The sequence below is a fragment of the Lissotriton vulgaris genome, chromosome 5 (assembly GCF_964263255.1).
Source record: "Lissotriton vulgaris chromosome 5, aLisVul1.2, whole genome shotgun sequence".
NCBI lineage: Eukaryota > Metazoa > Chordata > Amphibia > Caudata > Salamandridae > Lissotriton > Lissotriton vulgaris.
The window spans coordinates 1,343,422,478-1,343,442,173 of NC_141693.1; the positions used below are offsets into that span (position 1 = coordinate 1,343,422,478).

General features: G+C 51.8%; 1 protein-coding gene across 1 annotated transcript in view; it reads right to left on the minus strand.

Annotated features, from left to right (window-relative positions):
* Positions 1-19,696, minus strand: part of SYCP1 (synaptonemal complex protein 1) — a 5,090,281-nt gene that overhangs the window by 3,394,632 nt on the left and 1,675,953 nt on the right. The window contains exon 15 of the mRNA XM_086919665.1: positions 7,813-7,917. Coding sequence (XP_086775791.1) covers positions 7,813-7,917 — 105 coding nt within the window. The remainder of the gene's footprint in view (positions 1-7,812; positions 7,918-19,696) is intronic.

Below are 19,696 nucleotides of genomic sequence, written 5' to 3' on the forward strand. Positions count from 1 at the left end.
TCAGAGCCAGGATTAGGCCTAAGAACCAGGGTGGTGACCAAAAGAAAGAATCAACCAAGCCTGAAGAGAAGGGTGGGAATTAATCTTCTGATCAAACCACATCAGGGCCCCAAAAATCCTCTGAAAAGGGTGGGTCCCAGAATCCTTCTAATACCCAAAAGAAACCTTATTGCCATACCTGCAAACAGGTAGGTCATTGGAAAACTGACAGCAGTTGCCCAAGGGCCAACAACAATAAGGAGAACATACCCCCAAGTAAAAAAACTTCCCAGCCTCCTGTTACTACTAGTAATAATCCCCCAGGTGGTGGGAGTGCCCCCAAGAATCTGGGTGCATTTACTTTGGGAGTTTCTGGGGACTCTGGCCTAACCAGGTCCCCAAACGTAGATACTCTTGTCTGTGAGACTGGCATGGGGTTTGCCAACTTCACAGCTTGTCCCAACACTTTGGACAAGTACAGACAGGAGCCCCTCATCAATGGTTCAAAAGTTGAGGCGTATAGAGATACAGGGGCTAGCATCACCATGGTGACTGAGAGCCTAGTCCCCTCGAGGCAACTTATACCTGGAGCCACATACCAGGTGACCAACATTGATGGAGTGCAGAGAGATCATCCCATAGCAGTGGTAAATCTCAGCTGGGGAGGTGTCACTGGCCCCAAGAGAGTGGCAGTGTCATCAAACTTGCCTGTAGATTGCCTACTGGGGAATGATTTAGAGATCTCAGCCTGGGGCTGAGGTAGAGCAAGAAACCCATTTTAAAATGGTAAACCTCCATGGTAAGGTTAGTGGGGCAGTGATAGCCACAGCCCCAGTCCAAGATGTCCTCCCTGAACAGGTCAGGAGGGCTGTGCCAGTCACAGCCCAATCTCAGACAGATTCCTTTCCTGAGCAGGTTGGCAAGGTTGTGATGGTCACAGCCCATACCCAAACTGAGTCCCTTCCTGAAAAGGTTGGTGGAGTTGTGATGGCCACAGCTCAAACTCAGACAGATAATAGTGTTGTGAAGCCTGAAACTATGGATCACTCCACTCAGACAGAGAGCATTGAGGAGGAAGAGAAATCTCCCTCCCACCAGACTCTAGGAAAGGATCAGCCTCCTCAGGGAACTGATCTGACCCCTTGTGAAAGAACTGCCCCAGAGGTAGTCAGGCCTAGCCTGGCAGAGCCCCTGATGTCAGTGGACCCTTCCAAGGTGGGACCCAGTCTGGAGCAGGTAACCTGCCCCTCTCTACCCTGCGTCAGTCAGCCCAGGGCTGTGGAGGTCAGGGAGGCCAGTGGTGGACCCCAAACGGCCCCCTGTCCAAAAGAACTGCCCAATCAGCAGATTAGGGGCACTGAAGCTAGTAGTCCTAGCCAAGTGAAAATAAAGCAAACTCCTAAGGGATCCACCTTAAAATTATCTAGGGACTTCCCACAGATGGACACTGTTGGGCACAGCCAAACCTGGGGCCTGAGGGCCCCCAACCTGACCTGTCCCTCCAGTAAGCCAAACAGAGGGACTCAGCCTCCAGCTTTAGGTAGCCAGAGGTTGACCCTGAGAACTCACAGCAACTCAGCCCTGGAAAGAAAGGCATATATGGTGGATAGTGATTGGAGGAAGTTGAGCCCAACATTAGTGGAGTCTCACTTCAGCACTCCATTCCCACACCAGCCTTTTACTTTGCCAAAACACACCACAGGTAGAGATTCCCTATGGTGGAGACCCTCAGATACCCTTAGGGTGAGGGATTGCTTAGTGGACCATGATATAGGGGGTAACCATGCCAGTGCATATACCACCTCATATGGCTACTCAGGCAATATAGGCTTACCTGGCCAAGGATAGCCTTATCTCCTTTCGTTTGGGGGGGGGGGGGGGGGGGGTTATGTAGGAAGGTGGATATCTGACTATGGTTACCCCCAACTTTTTGCCTGGTGTTTTGCTGGTTTTTCGACTTAGTTGACCTGGGACCCTGCTATTCAGGACCCCAGGCCCACGGCTCTCTCTGTAAAATGGATTCCATGTACCTTAGGTACATATCTAATTGGATACTGGGCCACCTTATCAGTCCCTGTACAGTGTACTATAGGTACCCAGGGCATAGGTGTACCCAGGGCCTACCTGGGGCTGCAGCATGTATTATGCCACCCCTGGCTGGCCATCCAAATCTGACACAACTAGCTGCACAACAGCTGGGGCAAGGTGGTGTAAACACCCTTTGCTTTAGATATAGTATTCCTATATCTAACCCTAAAATGGACACATATATTCCTATCAGTCACTCCTATGGCATGCCTTAACAATCCTGAAGGCAGAGTGCTTGGAATTATGTGAGATGGTGCTCTGGCATGAGCTGAGCCCGTTTGCAGCTGGCGGAACCAAGTCCTATTAGCTGTTCCATGATAACGCATACCATATACTCTTAAGTGCATTATAATCCTCGCGGTTATTTGCTAACTTTGGTATCGCTTTATCAAAACATGTCGAGTAAGGCGTCATACGAATTGGAATACTAACCCCTCGCCAATTCTGTCGACGGGGTTAGCATTCCACCCTTCTAGATGGACACAACATGTATGTAACTGTGAACCCCGGTTAAAGTTAACTCGAGCCTCAGCATCACAAAATGGATGCTGCCACCACAGACACAAGTCTGACCTCCTGCTGCTGGGAGTCCTTCCAGCGAGGAGAGCTCGGACAAAGGGTTTCCTGTCAGGGGCAGTGCTAGCACCATTCCAGACAGGGTTTTGTGTATCCCAGGTAGGCAGGGCTGAAAGAAAGGTGACTGCAAGTGGCACCCCGGTGCTCACTGTGCATATGCCGGCTCAAACCATTCCAGGGGCACCCCAGCCCCTGAGCTGGGGTAAGTCCGGACAAAGGGAGAGGGGTGTAACCACCCCCCTCCTGGTCCCACCCATGAGCAGGACCTAGTTGCGTGCCAGCCCATTTTCTTGGGATAAAGGTAGGAGCGGGCCCCCTTCCCAAATTAGATAATCTTGAATCTTGAAGTACTTTCCACGAAAGGAACTCTTGCCATTCTCTGAAGACTTTCCCTTGTGGCTAAGGAGTAGCCACCCTGCACCCGCAGGCACCACCTAAGCATCGCGGCTTGCTGCACGTCCATCCTCCAGATCAAGACCGACCAGCTCAACGAGACCCGGATTCCCCGCCATCTCTGACCTCTACCTGCATCATCAGCCCAGCTGAGATTCGTGGGTGCGACGAGACCTGAGGGACCGGCCATCTTCAAAGCCTGCACAACGCTTAACCAGCACGACCACCGAGGGATCCTCGAGTGAGTGCACTGGGGTTTGAGAAGCCCCAACCCAGAGCAGCTCCAGCACCGAAGTCCAGCCCCCCCAACATCCACGAGATCTGCGTGGGGCCCTTCTGCTCTTCTGCTGCTTGCCACGTTGTCCGGTCACTTGCCCGTTGGCCAGTGACCCTCCTGACGACGTACCACGACGTTTTCACCACTGGTCTGGTTGCTCCAGACTGGCCCTTGCTCCCTTCCAAGATAGGAGCACCCCGGACCCTCCTGGTCCACTCCACACGCCATCTTGACTCCACCGCGTGGGCTTGCCTCTGCCAAGGCTTGTTGCTCCAATCCTGGTTCCAGCAGCGCCGACAGCAGATACCCTTGTGGGACAGCTCGCACCTCCAGCCTGGTCGCCGACAACGCCTCCTAGCCCGTGTGAGTGCAGAGTCCAGCGTCGCCCACTCACCTGGTCGAGGCGACTTCATCCGGTGCCATCCTGGTGCCCACACAATCACTGGCTAGTGATTAAGAACTGAGTCCCCTCTGCTTTCAGGTCGTCTCCATCACCGATCCAGGCTTGGATCACTCCGAACATCTTCACTGGTCGCCTGCCAGCAACTTCTTCTTTCAGGCTCCATAGACTACAACGAGGATTCCCGACGTCTTTTGAACCCTATGCAGCCGCAGCCCCTGGGCTAGGTAACCCGAGCATTTCGGTGCTCCAATGCAGGTTCACTATCTAAGTGTCCAGATCCTTTTTCGTTTTAAGTCTACCTAGTCGGATTCGTCCGAAAACAGTGACTTTAGAAATACTAGCCTCCATAGACTTTGTCCCGCATCCCGCGTGAGAGTGCACACTCTGCACCCGATCTCCCTAGGCCTCCTGCTCCTAACCTTAGGGTTCAGTAGTGTAGCCCTAGCGATCCTGAAGCCTACGGATCTTGTTACTTACCTGCTAGTATTTCGCATTCCACTTTTGGTGTATATGGTTTTTCGTGCCCCTCGGGCATTTGTGTAAATTGTGCAACTTGAAGTATTTTCGTAAGAGTTTTGTATTGTGCTTAGCTCCCTGACTCATAAAGAGATCAGGGTAGACTTGTTATAAATAAATATCCTTTATTTTTCATAACAACTTGTGTGGTGTCCTTTCACTTGGTGTTCAAGGGGTATACGTGACGGTAAAACAGCTGGCTTAACACGCCCTCTAGAGTTTAGCCTGAAGACTGCTTTTGTCCACGCTACTAGGATAGCTGGTCTATAAGGTTGACTTACAACCAATCATCAATAAGGGTCGTTTGGTATGATACACAGTGATCACTAAAATAGTGAGCACTATATATCAGGCCAACTTCTCACATACATCACAAGGATCCTTTTATTATAAATAAAGAACCATTTCAGGGGGCTAGCAGAGGAGGCACTTCAGCTGCTGTCGAAGGGTCCCTGCATGCTGAGACATCGGCATGCAATTGCCCAACATCTCCGTGAGGGGTGTCCAGCTCATCACAAAGACGGGGTAATACATTCTCTCCCACCAGGTAATGGTGTTGGATCATTCATGGGGCGATTCTTGGCTATACACCTACATACACTCTAGACACACAGAGTAAGGATTGCATAGTAGGAGTTCGCCTGATTACCATCTTGCCTTATATGCCCACATATATACATTGTTTTATCACCATGGTGGAATTATATCTGTTATTTTCTATTTTGGTGCTTGTAATCATCTTCATCTGCTTCTGTCTACTGATTATCTCAGCACATGTATTTTATATGAGAATACCATTGGATCAATAAATATATTAAAAACGTTCCATTGTCTTGTCTCTGTATATTTTTCTGAGAACAAAATTGCACAAGTGACTGCGCGAAACGGTTCTAGATCTGTTACCACGATCACTGAGGGGACAAGGGTTGTCATGTTCAGTGGTTGCCAGAAGCCATTCACTCCCTGCTTGTTTAGGGGGGCTTAGGGTGGCAATGCGAGCTAGCTGGTCTGTAGGCCAACATATACTGCAGAGGTGCCTGGAATCAGTCGCCGCAGCTCACCAAAAGTTTATGTTGTCCACAAACATGCAGGTCCTATGGATTGGTGGGAGCTACATGACACTGAGAGTACACTCTCACCCTGACTCCTCAATCAAAGGACGGGGAGAGGCATCAGAAACGCTGCATGTATGCGGCAAAGTCGGTAATGCCGCTACTTTGATCACTTCTGTTGCAACTTACCTTTGGACATCAAGGTCAAAGGACGCTTGCAGGAAGGACTCCTGGAGTTGGCCCTCGAGCGTTCCTTGGAACAAAAAGGTGACCGCAAACAATGTGGAGTCTGCGACAACCATGCCACCAAGAGCTTCATGTGGCATTCCTGCAACACCTTCGGCCTAAGTTAGCGGCAGGAGAGGCACTCCTCAGAATCATGGTGTTCACCAAGAGACCACATACAAATACTATGAGGGTCTGTGGCTGACCTCTGCCGTCCATAGGACCCTAAGGGTTTGAACCTTGAGGACATCCAGAAAAAAGCACACTGTTTCGTCAACAAAATGTCGAGATAGGCCAAAAACCGGCCAGAGGCACCGCTCCACAGATCTGCGTTGTAAGCACGGAAAGGAAGAAACTGAGGTCATCACACCAGGGGACAGCTTATATGGACTCAGTCGACGTCACATTTGGGAAAATATGTGCCTACGGAGTCCCTCAATGCCCTCTATAGACGGGCAAAGGTACTGCTGTAAAAAAGATGTTGGATCCAGTCTGGCACCTGGAGATCATTCTAAGGTAAGGAATCTGCGGCTAGATGTCGCTATCAGATATCAGAATTTTTAGTGAAGCCATTACGTAGCTAGGTAACCAGTGTCCAGTCCATGCCTTAAGATGGCTTCCAGATCACTTGCACTGCTTAGTAAGGAAACTAGGCATTACAGGGACACATCTTCTCATGTAATATAATGCACTTTGCCTTGAGGTTCTAAGGCCTGCCGCAGGGGTGACTTACATATAGTACAAGCAGTGTAGAGGGGCATGGCACAGAGGGAGTGTGACATGTTGTGTTTCAGAGTGATTAAAACATTTCACACATCCTGCAATGGCATTCCGCATGCAGTTTGTTTGTGGGTCGCTTAGGGTGGCATAATATATACTGCAGCACTTATGGACCCTCCTTAGTATCCGTGCCTTAGATACCAGGGGTACCAATTACTAAGAACTCACAGGGGTGCTAAAACCCTTGCCAATTGGGTTACAACTGAACATGTGTCCTGTTTTTAGCAAAGGAGCACTGGCCCTGGGGCCTGGTTAGCAGGGAACCAGTGCACTACCAATCAACAACATCGGTATCAGTGAGCAAAAAGTGGGGGTGGCTTTCTCAATAAGTGGCACTTTCCTACAACATTATAACAGCTTTTGCACAGATTACAATATAAAACTGAACTAAGTGACAATTATTGAAAAACATAACGTCTAAATATTCGAGGAGTAAATGCCCTGACTACGTTGCTATGAGTGAGCAAATTATGTTTTTGGCAGGGACTACTAAAATGTTTCATAACACAAATGTTATATATGACGCGAAATTAGAATCTACCAATCTATAAATTAATGTTTTTTACCACCAAACACTGCATGCTAAATCAGCTATAGGTGCTTCCAAATGTAGAAATAGAAGGCGAATACAAACCCAACACCCATACGCAACTGGGCACAGCTGAAGAAAATGAGCAGCAGGTTCTGATGGAGTAGGGTTACGAGCTGAACATCAAAAGCCCACATCCATCGCACAGAGCCGACTATAGAGGGTCAAAGGTCATTTGCAGGGGTTCTGGACGCGTGTGGAATAGGTGTGGCCAAGGGCCACACCCATCTGACCTACTGGAAATCACTATGGACTAGCCCCAACAGACTATGCTAGAAGGAAACAGGATGAGGTTGACTGCTGCCCGTGCATCCACAGGATACCTTTGCCAAAGGCCAACATGCATTATAAGAACACCATTTTAATTCACTTAATAACCTTTGCTAAAGGACAGTTGCTATTCTATAATTCATAGGTACCATCCACAACTTAAAATTACTGAACCTCAGCTGCAACCATTTCCTTAAGCGAGCAACGGGCTGTAGGTTTGAAACCTAGTAACCACAAAATTATAGCTCTAATCCATATATTGTTGGTAGAGGGCCTGTTCACCTGTTCTTGGTGAGTTACTTCAAGAGAGGATGGTATATACAGTTTTCCCAGTCTCCGCTAAAGGTGGCCTTTCGGTTTACGGTGATGGAGGCTTCTCCTTGTGCACAGTACATATTAGCATTTTAACTAAGAACAAAGATTCACATAATTTAATGGCATGATCATATACATATTCAAAATCAGAATACAGAGGAGTCACAATGTAGAGGAAATATTTTTTCAAAAGCAACAGAACAATCAACTGTAAAATGAATAAGAATGTTCAAAATGGTACGAATGACAATAGTAGATAGGATAAGAAAACACTGATATACGTATGTATGACTTTATGCCCACATATTGAAAGTATATCATATTTGTGAAAGTTTCAAAAGATGCAAACCTCTTTGACTCTGATGATATTCTTTAGATCCTGTTGACTTTCTTTCAGTTCTCCAACCAACATTTCTACATGTTCTTTTTCATTTAAAAGTTCTTGAATTGTCTCCTGGATTAAAGATAGTAATTCCAAATAAAAAATTATCTCTTGCCAAAAGATAAATCATGCGTATATAAACCATGGTGTGTATCAAAGTAAGGGTTTCCATTCAATTACTAGTCGACCAGGAAACACTTTAATTTTCAAACATTACACAGTTTTAATTATATTTTGTTTATATGTGTTGGGGTCTCCACCCCAAGTTAAGACATAACGGATACTAATGAATGGAAATACTCAAACTAATGAACAAGTTACTTACCTTCGGTAACGATATATCTGTAAGAAACAGTAGTTAGTATTAGATTCCTTACCTTAGAATATCCTCAGGGGTCAGACTGGATCCGGAAATTTTTGCGTAGCAATACCCCTGCGAGTCGTTAGGCGTCGTCTCTGGCTCCGCGTCCGTCGTCGGCGTCGTCTGCGCCGGAATGACGTCGTCGGAGTACTTAGACGCCACCCATGCTCGCTGACGTCAGTTCTTAGACACAGCTTTTCCGCGCCAGATACGCAGAGCCCTGCTAGAACCAACACTGGTGCCAAGAAACTAGGGCCCTGAAAGGGGATGACCTTAACCCTAGGTATCAGTTCGCAGAACAGGGAGGATGGGTGGGGCGGTAAGGAATCTAATACTAACTACTGTTTCTTACCGAAGGTAAGTAACTTGTTCATCTGAAAGAAACAGGTTATTATTAGATTCCTTACCTTAGAATGGATACCCCAACAAAACCAACCCCGGTGGTGGGTCTGCGAACCAATACTCACACCAGAAAGTACTGGAGGACGGAACGGCCAAAGAAGCCATCCCTCAGGACTTGACTGTCCAGGCAGTTGTGCCTCGCAAAGGTGTGCAGAGAGGCCCACGTAGCCGCCTGGCAAATGTCCTGCAGGGGGACTCCCCGACCCAGGGCAGTAGTAGCCGCCGTTGCCCGAGTGGAATGGGCCCTCAGCCCAACTGGAGGCTCCTTTCTCGCCAAGGAGTAGCACGCCTTGATGCATAAGACGACCCACCAAGAGATGGTTCGTTTATGCACCGCCGTCCCTTCTCCGCACCCACGTAACCAATAAAGAGTTGGTCATCCACCCGGAACTGGCGTGTGCGATCCACATAGAATGAAAGCGCACGTTTTGGGTCCAGACGATGGAGCCGCTCTTCATCCTTTGAGGGATGCGGAGGCGCGGAAGAAGGAGGGCAAGGTGATGGACTGCCCGATGTGGAAAGCAGAGACCACCGTGGGCAGGAAAGATGGGTTTGTACGCAACACCACTTTGTCCGGATGCACAGACAGGAAAGGGGGTGTGCAAGATAGAGCCTGGAGCTCACTCGGTCTCCTGGCAGAGGTGTTGGCAACCAGGAAAGCTGTCTTCAAGGTGAGAAGACGGAGAGGACAAGAAAGAAGTGGCTCAAAGGGAGCGCACATCAGGAAAGTAAGAACCAGGTTCAAGTCCCACTGAGGCATCACAAAGGGAACAGGTGGAAACATGTGTGTGATGCCCTTCAGAAAACGAGATACTATAGGGGACTTGAATAAAGAAGGTTGATCAGGCAGCCTTAGGAAGGCCGGAAGGGCAGAAAGGTAGCCCTTGATAGTGCCCAGAGGAGAGCCCTGCTGGGCAAGAGAAAGAAGGAAGAGAAGAACTTCAGAAAGAGGGGCAGAAAGGGAATCCACAGCCTTTGCTGTGCACCATGCCACAAATTTGTTCCACCGGCAGGCGTATACCGACTTTGTGGAGGGACGGTTGGCTGCCAGAATAACATTACAGACTTCAGGGGGCAAGTCAAATGGCCTCAACTGCCGCCGCTCAATCTCCAAGCATGGAGGTGGAGACTGGACAGGTTCGGGTGGAGGACCGTCCCCTGCTGTTGCGACTGAAGGTCCTCCTGAAGAGGCAGACGGAATAGGGGACCGACTGACATATTGAGTAGCTCGGGATACCAGTACCTTCAAGCCCAGTCCGCAGCCACAAGGGTGACTTGGGCCCGGTCCCGCCTGATTTTCTTCAGCACTCTGGGCAGAAGTGGTATAGGCGGAAAGGCGTATAACACACCGCAACTCCACTCGCGACGAAATGCGTCGCAGAGCGAGTGCCGCCTTGGAAATTCCAACGCGCAGAACTGATGACATTGCGCGTTCTCTTCAGCGGCGAATAGATCTAACCAAGGCTCTCCCCACTGCAGAAAGATGCCTTGCGCCACGTCCGAGTTCAGACGCCATTCGTGATCCATCGAGCACCGTCGGCTGAGTTCGTCCGCCCTGGCGTTCAGAGAACCTGCCAGGTGGTGAACCACCAGGGTCACGCCCTGATGTTCCAGCCACTGCCAGAGGCGCAGAGCCTCCTGACAGAGGGTCCAGGACCCCACACCGCCCTGTCTGTTGCAGTACCACATGGCGGTGGTGTTGTCCGTGAACACCTGCACTGCACTCCCTCGGACAGAGGGGAGGAATGCCTTCAGTGCCAGACGAATCGCCCGCAGCTCCAGAAGGTTGATATGGAGCTGGGACTCCGCCGGAGACCAGAGGCCTCTGATCTCCGCCTCTCCCATGTGGCCTCCCCAGCCCTGGAGGGACGCGTCCGTCACAACCACGTGCTCCGGTTGGGGAAGGGAGAGGGATCTGCGGCTGACCCAATCGCGGTCCGTGAGCCACCACTGCAGCTGTCTTGCTGTGCCCTCCGAGATCAGGACATGGTCGGACAGGTTGCCCTGATGCTGGGCCCACTGAAACTTCAGGTCCCACTGCAAAGCCCGCATCCGCCACTTGGCGTGGTGCACCAGAAGGATGCAGGAAGCCATAAGCCCCAGGAGCTGCAGCGTCAACTTGACCGAAACCCGGGATAAAGGCGAAAAGATTGGAATCAGAGCCTGAATATCCTGGACTCGCTGCTCGGGAGAATAAACCCGAAACTGCGCCGAGTCCATAACAGCTCAGATGAAGAGGAGCTTTTGGGAGGGACACAGGTGTGATTTCGGCACGTTGATGGAAAACCCCAGCAGGTGCAGGAGATCCGCCGTAATCTGGAGGTGGTTGACGACTGACTGGGGCAAGCCCGCGTTCAGCAACCAGTCGTCGAGGTAGGGGAAGACTGAAACCCCTAACCTGCGCAGATGAGCTGCGACCACTGCCATCACTTTCGTGAACACCCGTGGGGCGCTGGTAAGGCCAAAGGGGAGCACGGTGAACTGAAAGTGCTCGAGGCCTACCGTGAACCGCGGGTAACGCCGGAGGGCCGGCAGGACGGGGATGTGAAAGTAAGCGTCCTGCAAGTCCAACGCCACCATCCAGTCTTGCGGGTCTAGGACAGCCAAGACCTGAGCCAAAGTCAACATCTTGAACTTCTCCTTCCGGAGGAAGCCGTTGACGTTCCGTAGGTCCAAGATAGGGCCTAGGCCCCCTTTGCCCTTGTTGGGTACCAGAAAGTAGTGGGAGTAACAACCACACCCTACTTCTGGCCCAGGAACGCGGTCGATGGCCCCCTTGGCAAAGAGGGCCGTAACTTCCTCCTGCAGAAGTCGCAAGTGGTCCCCCGACACGCGGTGGGACTGCGGTGGCATGGCTGGAGGGGTCGCTTCGAAGGGGAGGGAGTAGCCCCTTCGGACGATTTGCAGCACCCACCTGTCCGATGTGACGGTGCGCCAGTGGAAGAGGTGATGGCGGACCCTGCCCCACATTGGCGTCACATGGGCCTGAAAACTCGGACTAGGAAGGTTTTGAGGCGGATGCTGCGGGAGCGGGTGCGGACTGGCCTCGACGTTGTCCCCGACCGCCTCCCCGGCAGTTTCCAAGGCCGCCACCACGCTGAAGGTTCTGTTGAGGCGGCGTGTGGCTCGCGGTACGTGTGGAGCGCCCCTTCCTTGGCCATGAAAGGAGCGAAAGGCACCCGACTGCTGGCGCGGGGCCGAGAGGCCCAAGGACTTGGCCGTAGCCCTGAAGTCCTTAAAGCGCTCAAGCGCGTGGTCTGCCTGGTCGCCAAACAGGCAAAGGCCATCAAACGGCATGTCCAGAAGAGTAGCCAGGACATCAGCTGAAAAATTGGCACACCGTAACCAGGCGTGGCGTCGAACCGCCACTGTCGTAGCCATCGCTCTGCCCAGTGTATCAGTGGTATCTAGTCCGTACCGGATAGAGTACCGTGCCGCATCTCGACCCTCCACTAGGGCTTGGGCGAGTTTAGCCCTGACCTCCTCAGGGCATTGTGGCAGCACGTCCGCAACCGTGTCCCACAGGGTGTGGGTGTAGCGGCTCAAGAGGCATGTGGTGTTGACTGACCGCAGTACCAGACTAAGGGACGAGAACACTTTCTTGCCAAACTGTTCAAACCTCTGGGATTCCCTGTCGGGAGGAGCCGACGGGAACGCGGTCTGGGAGTTAGAGGCCTGGATAACCAGGCTCTCGGGGGTGGGGTGGGTCGACAGGAAGCTTGGGTCACCCGGAGCCGGGCGGTAGCGTCTGGCCACGTTCCTGTCCACAGGCTGTCCTGAGGCAGGCTTGGACCAGGTGCCCAACAGAACGTTAGATAAGGCGTCATTGAACGTCTGCAGAGGCTCGACCGAGCTTGACTGCTGTTTGAGGACTTCGGTGAGGAGATTAGTCCTCACGGCCGCTGAGGGGAGCGTAAGGTTTAAAGCCTTCGCATCAGCACTACGCTATAGGCTGCCCCCTCCTCCGTAGCCACGGTAGGAGGGGAGACAAAACCAGTGTCTGGAGAGAGGTCCAGGCCGCTGGCTTCCCCAAGCTCCACTGTCCAGTCCGCTTGGTCATGAACACTCCCGTGTCAGAGGGTCCTCTGACCCCTCCCAGTCCTCTTCGTCACCCAATTCCTGGTAGCCAGGATCAACAATCGGGGCCCGTTCGTGGAACTGGAATGTACCTAGAGCTGTCTTATACGGCTCCCAGCGGGGCCGTTGCGACGGCTGAACGGGAGAGATAGAAGGATTGGGGCCGGCGTTGACCGAAGTCCGCGCCGGTGGTGACACCCTCGGGGACGGCGCCGGTGAGGTCGTAAGGTCGACCGGCGTCGACCCAGATCCGTATCAGGTCGGGGCCTGTGGCGCCGGGACCGAAGTCGTCGGCGCCGTGGGGCCCGGTGGAGAAGAGAGCGACCTCATGGCCATGAGGTACTGCTCGAACTCCTCCCGCGTTGCATCTTGCTCAGGGATCCGAAGGTATGGGGCAGGATGCGGCGCCTAGAGACTTCGGCGGAGCCGCGTGGGTGGTGCCACCCAAAACCCCGGCCGCGTCGGGCGAGCGTCGGGTGCGGTCGGAGGAGCGATGACGCCGCTCCGACCTCTCATGCCTCTTACCTGAGGAGGAACCAGAAGACCGATGCCGACTTCCGGAGCTGCGAGGGCTCCGATCCCGCGACCGGTCCCTCGACCTCCTGTGGGACCGGGACCTCGAATGGCGCGGGCCGACTGCCGGAGCTCGAGCCGCTTGCGGGGCCGCTCCCGCCTAGCCTTCGTCGTCAGGGCTCGACAGTCGGAACAGGATCGGTCGTCATGGTCAAGGCCTAGGCATTGCAGACACCGGCGATGGGGGTCAGTATTCGACATCAGTCGACTACACTTCGAGCAGGGCTTGAACCCGGGCATCCCTACCGGCACATGAAGAGTCGAGAACGACTTGAAGAGGATCAAAAATGATCAAAAAGTTTTAGTCGAAAAGTGACTAAGGGGTAGAGCTTCTCCGGATCTGCGCTAGCTGGCGGGGATCAAAGAAGAACTGACGCCAGCGAGCATGGGCGGCGTCTAAGTACTCCGACAACGTCATTCCGGCGCCGACGACGCCGACGACGGACACGGAGCCAGAGACGATGCCTAACGACGCGCAGGGGTATTGCTACGCAATAATTTCCGGATCCAGTCTGACGCCTGGGGATATTCTAAGGTAAGGAATCTAATACTAACCTGTTTCTTTCAGATATAAAATGTCAATAGCAGCAAGCATGTCTGGAGTCTCTGTGGAGTACGCAGCAAGGGTGCAATAACAGGGTTTCTTAAACAAGCCATTGGATTCAGCAGCCTCAAGCTGACTCTACCTAGTAAACCAATTACATTTTTGTCATGGAAGGTAAAAATGGTCCAAAATACTGTTATTATATAAAGCTCAACATTAAAGTCTGACAAATGATAAATTAATGTATTTTTAGTTCACACCTTTTGCTTCTAATAAAGAGTACTTTTTCGTCAGCCCCTTGCTCGTGACTGGATGACTGTGTTGCCTATCCCACTTTTGATTTGATGGCTTTCCTCCCTCGTAGCCCCAATGCTGTCGGTCCCACATCTTGCTTTCTGGGCCCAATTCACAAAGGTAAAGTTAGACCAAAAGTCTAACTTAGACCAAAAGTCTAACTTAATTTTTTTTCTTCTCGGTATTCTAAAACTTGCGAGTAGTATATTTACGCTTGAGGAGGGTTCACACTAGGGGCTGAGGATCCGCACTTGGGGCGGAACGTCCGCCAAGTGTAAAGATACTACTTGTAAGTACCTTTGGGAATACAAAAAGGTAGTGAAGTAAGACTTTTGGTCTAAGTTAGTGTAGGAAGGTAGATCCTGACTATGGTTGCTGCCAACTTTTTGCCCTGTGTTTTAGCTGGTTTTCGACATAGTTGGCCTGGGACCCTGCCAATCAGGACCCCAGGCCTACTGCTCTCTCTGTAAAATGGATTCCATGTATCTTAGGTACATATCTAATTGATACTAGGCCACCTAATCAGACCCTGTAACTCAGGGCATAGGTGTACCCAGGGCCTACAGCATGTATTATGCCACCCCTGGCTGGCCATCTAAATCTGACACAACTGGCTGCACGACAACTGCAGTAAGGTGGTGTAATCACCCTTTGCTTTAGATATAGTATACCTATATCTAACCCTAAAATGGACACATGGATTCCTATCAGTCACTCCTATGGCAGGCCTTAACAATCCTGAAGGCAGAGTGCTTGGAATCATGTGAGATGGTGCTCTGGCATGAGCTGAGCCCGTTTGCAGCTTGCGGAACCAAGTCCTAATAGCTGTTCCATGATAACGCATACCATATACTCTTAAGTGCATTATAATCCTCGCGGTTATATGCCAACTCTGGTATCGCTTTATAGAACCTGTTGAGTAAGGTGTCATACGAATTGGAATACTAACCCCTCGCCAATTCTGGCGACGGGGTTAGCATTCCACCCTTCTAGAGGGACACGACATGTATGTAACTGTGAACCCCGGTTAAAGTTAACTCGAGCCTAAGCATCACAAAATGGATGCTGCCACCACAGACACAAGTCTGACCTCCTGCTGCTGGGAGTCCTTCCAGCAAGGAGAGCTTGGACAAAGGGTTTCCTGTCAGGGGCGGTGCTAGCACCATCCCAGACAGCGTTTTGTGTATCCTGGGCAGGCAGGGCTGAATAGGAAGGTGACTGCAAGTGGCACCCCGGTGCTCACTACGCATAGGCCGGCTAGAACCAGTTCCAGGGGCACACCAGCCCCTGAGCTGGGGAAAGTCCGGCATGGAAGAGAGGGGTATAACCACCCCCCTTCCTGGTCCCACCCATGGGCGGGACCTAGTCCCGTACCAGCCCCTTTCTTAGTATAAAGATAGGAGCGGGCCCCATTCCCAAATTAGATCATTCCAAACCTTGATGACTTTCCACGAAAGAACTTTTGAACCTTTCAGAAGACTCTCCCTTGTGGCTAAGGAGTAGCCACCCTGCACAGCAGGCACCATCCAAGCGCATCGCGGTTTGCTGTAAGTCTCTCCTCCGGATCAAGACTGCCCAGCTCGACGAGACCCGGCTTCCCTGGCACCTCTGACCTCTACCTACATCGTCAGCTCAGCTGAGATTCGTGGGTGTGACGAGACCTCGAGGGACCGGCCATCTTCAAGACTGCACGACGCTTGCCCAGCACGACCGCCGAGGGATCCTCGAGTGAGTGCTTTGGGGTTTGAGAAGCCCTAACTCTGAGCAGCTCCAGCACCGAAGTCCAGCCCCCCAGCATCCACCAGATCTGCGTGGGGCCCTTCTGCTCTTTGCTGCTCTGCGCGTTGTCCGGCTACTTGCCTGCTGGCTTGTGGCCCTCCTGACGACACACCACGACGACAACACCGCTGGTCTGGTTGCTCCAGACTGGCCCTTGCTCCCCTCCAATAGAGGAGCACCCCGGACCCTCCTGGTCCACTCCAGATGCCATTTTGAGTCCACCGCGTGGGCTTGCATTTGCCAAGACTTGTTGCCCCAATCCTGGGTCCAGCGACGTCGACAGCAGATACCTTTGTGGGACAGCTCGCACCTCCATCCTGGTCGCCGACAACGCCTCCTGGTCCGAGAGACTGCAGAGCCCAGCGTCGCCCACTCACCTGGTCGAGGTGACTTCGTCCGGTGCCATCCTGGTGCCCATCTAATCACTGGCTAGTGATTCAGAACTTGGTCCCCTCTGCTTACAGGTATCCTCCATCACCGATCCAGGCTTGGATCCCATCGAACTTCAACACTGGTCGCCTGCCAGCAACTTCTTCTTTCAGGCTCCATAGACTGCAACGAGGATTCTGTGAGAAGTTGGCCTGATATATAATGTTCACTATTCTAGTGAGCACTTTGTATCAGTCCAAACAACCCTTATTGATGATTGGTTGTAAGTCAACCGTAGACCAGCTATCCTAGTAGCATAAACAAGAGCAGTCTTTAGGCTAAATTCTAGAGGGCGTGTTAAGCCAGCTGTTATACCATCACATATACCCCTTGAACACCAAGTGAAAGGACACCACACAAGTTGTTATGAAAATAAAAGGATATTTATTTAGAACACAACAACCCTGGACTCTTTATGAGGACATGGTGCTAAGCACAATACAAAGCTCTTAGGAAAATACGCAAAGTTGCACAATTTACACAAATGCCCGAGGGGCACGAAAAACCATATACTCTAAAAGTGGAATGCGAAATTACTAGCAGGTAAGTACTACTCTAATAGGCTTTGGGATCGCTAGGACTTGACTACTGAACCTTCAGATTACTAGCAGGAGGCCTAGGGAGATCGGGTGCAGAGTGTGCACTCTCACGCGGGATGCGGAACAAAGTCTATGGTTGCTAGAAATGACAAAGTTAGTGATATCGGACGAATCCGACTAGGTAGAGCTGAAACGAAAAAGGATCTGGACCCTTGGATAGCAAGACTATGCTGGAGCACCGAAATGCTGAGTTTACCTAGCCCAGGGGCTGCGGATGCATAGGTCTGGAAAAACGTCGGGAATCCTCGTTGCAGTCTATGGAGCCTGAAAGAAGAAGTTGCTGGCAGGCGACCAGTGAAGAGATTCAGATGGATCCAAGCCTGGATCGGAGATGGAAGACACCTGTAAGCAGAGGGGACCAAGTTCTTAGATGGGCACCAGGATGGCACCGGATGGAGTCACCTCGACCAGGTGAGTGGGCGACGCTGGGCTCTGCAGTCTCACGGACCAGGAGGCGTTGTCGACGACCAGGATGGAGGTGTGAGCTGTCCCACGATGGTATCTGCTGTCGACGTCGCTGGACCCCGGATTGGGGGCAACAGGTCTTGGCAAATGCAAGCCCACGCGGTGGACTTAAAATGGCGTCTGGAGTGGACCAGGAGGGTCCGGGGTGCTCCTCTTTTGGAGGGGAGCAAGAGCCAGTCCGGAGCAACCAGACCAGTGGTGTTGATGTCGTCGTTCGTCGTCGGGAAGGCCACAAGCCAGCAGGCTAGTAATCAGACAACGCGGTGAGCAGCAAAGAGCAGAAGGGCCCCAGGCAGATCTCGTGGAGGCTGGGAGGCTGAACTTCGGTGCTGGAGCTGCTCAGGGTTGGGGCTTCTCACACCCCAAAGCACTCACTCGAGGGCCCTCGGCGGTCGTGCTGGGCAAGAGTCGTGCAGTCTTGAAGATGGCCGGTCCCTCGAGGTCTCGTCGCACCCACGGATCTCAGCTGAGCTGACGATGTGGGTAGAGGTCAGAGGTGCCAGGGAAGCTGGGTCTCGTCGTGCTGGTCAGTCGGATTCCGGAGGAAGGACATGCAGCAAACCGCAGTGTTCTTGGATGGTGCCTGCGGGTGCAGGGTGACTACTCCTTAGTCACAAGGGAGAAATCTTGAGAAGAAGTTGTGAGTTCCTTTCGTAGAAAGTACTTTCAGGATTCAAAGATGATCTAATTTGGAAGGGGGCCCGCTCCGATCTTTATACTAGGAAAAGGGGCTGGCACGCGACTAGGTCCTGCCCAGGAAAGGGGGTGGTTACACCCCTCTCCCATGCCGGACTTTCCCCAGCTCAGGGGCTGGTGTGCCCCTGTAAGTGGTTCTAGCCGGCAGATGCATAGTGAGCACCGGGGTGCCACTTGCAGTCACCTTCCTCTAAAGCCCTGCCTACCCAGGATACACAAAACCCTGTCTGGGATGGTGCTAGCACCGCCGCTGACAGGAAACCCTTTGTCCAAGCCTCCCTCGCTGGAAGGACTCCCAGCAGCAGGAGGTCAGACTTGTGTCTGTGGTGGCAGCATCCATTTTGTGATGCTGAGGCTTGAGTTAACTTTAACCGGGGTTCACAGTTACATACATGTCGTGTCCCTCTAGAAGGGTGGAATGCTAACCCCGTCGCCAGAATTGGCGAGGGGTTAGTATTCCAATTCGTATGACACCTTACTCGACATGTTTTGATAAAGCGATACCAGAGTTAGCATATAACCGCGAGGATTATAATGCACTTAAGAGTATATGGTATGCGTTATCATGGAACAGCTATTAGGACTTGGTTCCGCAAGCTGCACAGGGGCTCAGCTCATGCCAGGGCACCATCTCACACGATTCCACGCACTCTGCCTTCAGGATTGTCAATGCCTGCCATAGGAGTGACTGATAGGAATCTGTGTGTCCATTTTAGGGTTAGATATAGGTATACTATATCTAAAGCAAGGGGTGATTACACCACCTTGCCCCAGCTGTCGTGCAGCTAGTTGTGTCAGATTTAGATGGCCAGCCAGGGGTGGCATAATACATGCTGCAGGCCCTGGTAGGCCCTGGGTACACCTATGCCCTGAGTTACAGGGTCTGATAAGGTGGCCCAGTACCAATTGGATATGTACCTAAGGTACATGGAATCCATTTTACAGAGAGAGCAGTAGGCCTGGGGTCCTGATTGGCAGGGCCCCAGGCCAACTAAGTCGGAAAACCAGCAAAACACCCGGCAAAAAGTTGGGGGCAACCATAGTCAGGTATCCACCTTCCTACAGATTCCCGACGTCTTTTCAGACCTATGCAGCCACAGGCCCTGGGCTAGGTAATCTCAGCATTTCGGTGCTCCAGCATAGCTTAACTATCCAAGGGTCCAGATCCTTTTTCGTTTCAGCTCTACCTAGTCGGATTCGTCCGATAACACTAACTTTACGAAATCTAGCATCCATAGACTTTGTCCCGCATCCCGCGTGAGAGTGCACACTCTGCACCCGATCTCCCTAGGCCTCCTGCTCGTAATCTGAAGGTTCAGTAGTCCAGTCCTAGCGATCCTAAAGCCTATTAGAGTAGTACTTACCTGCTAGTAATTTCGCATTCCACTTTTAGAGTATATGGTTTTTCGTGCCCCTCGGGCATTTGTGTAAATTGTGCGACTTTCAGTATTTCTTTAAGAGCTTTGTATTGTGCTTAGCACCCTGTCCTCATAAAGAGTCCAGGGTTGTTGTGTTCTAAATAAATATACTTTATTTTCATAACAACTTGTGTGGTGTCCGTTCACTTAGTGTTCAAGGGGTATATGTGATGGTATAACAGCTGGCTTAACACGCCCTCTAGAGTTTAGCCTA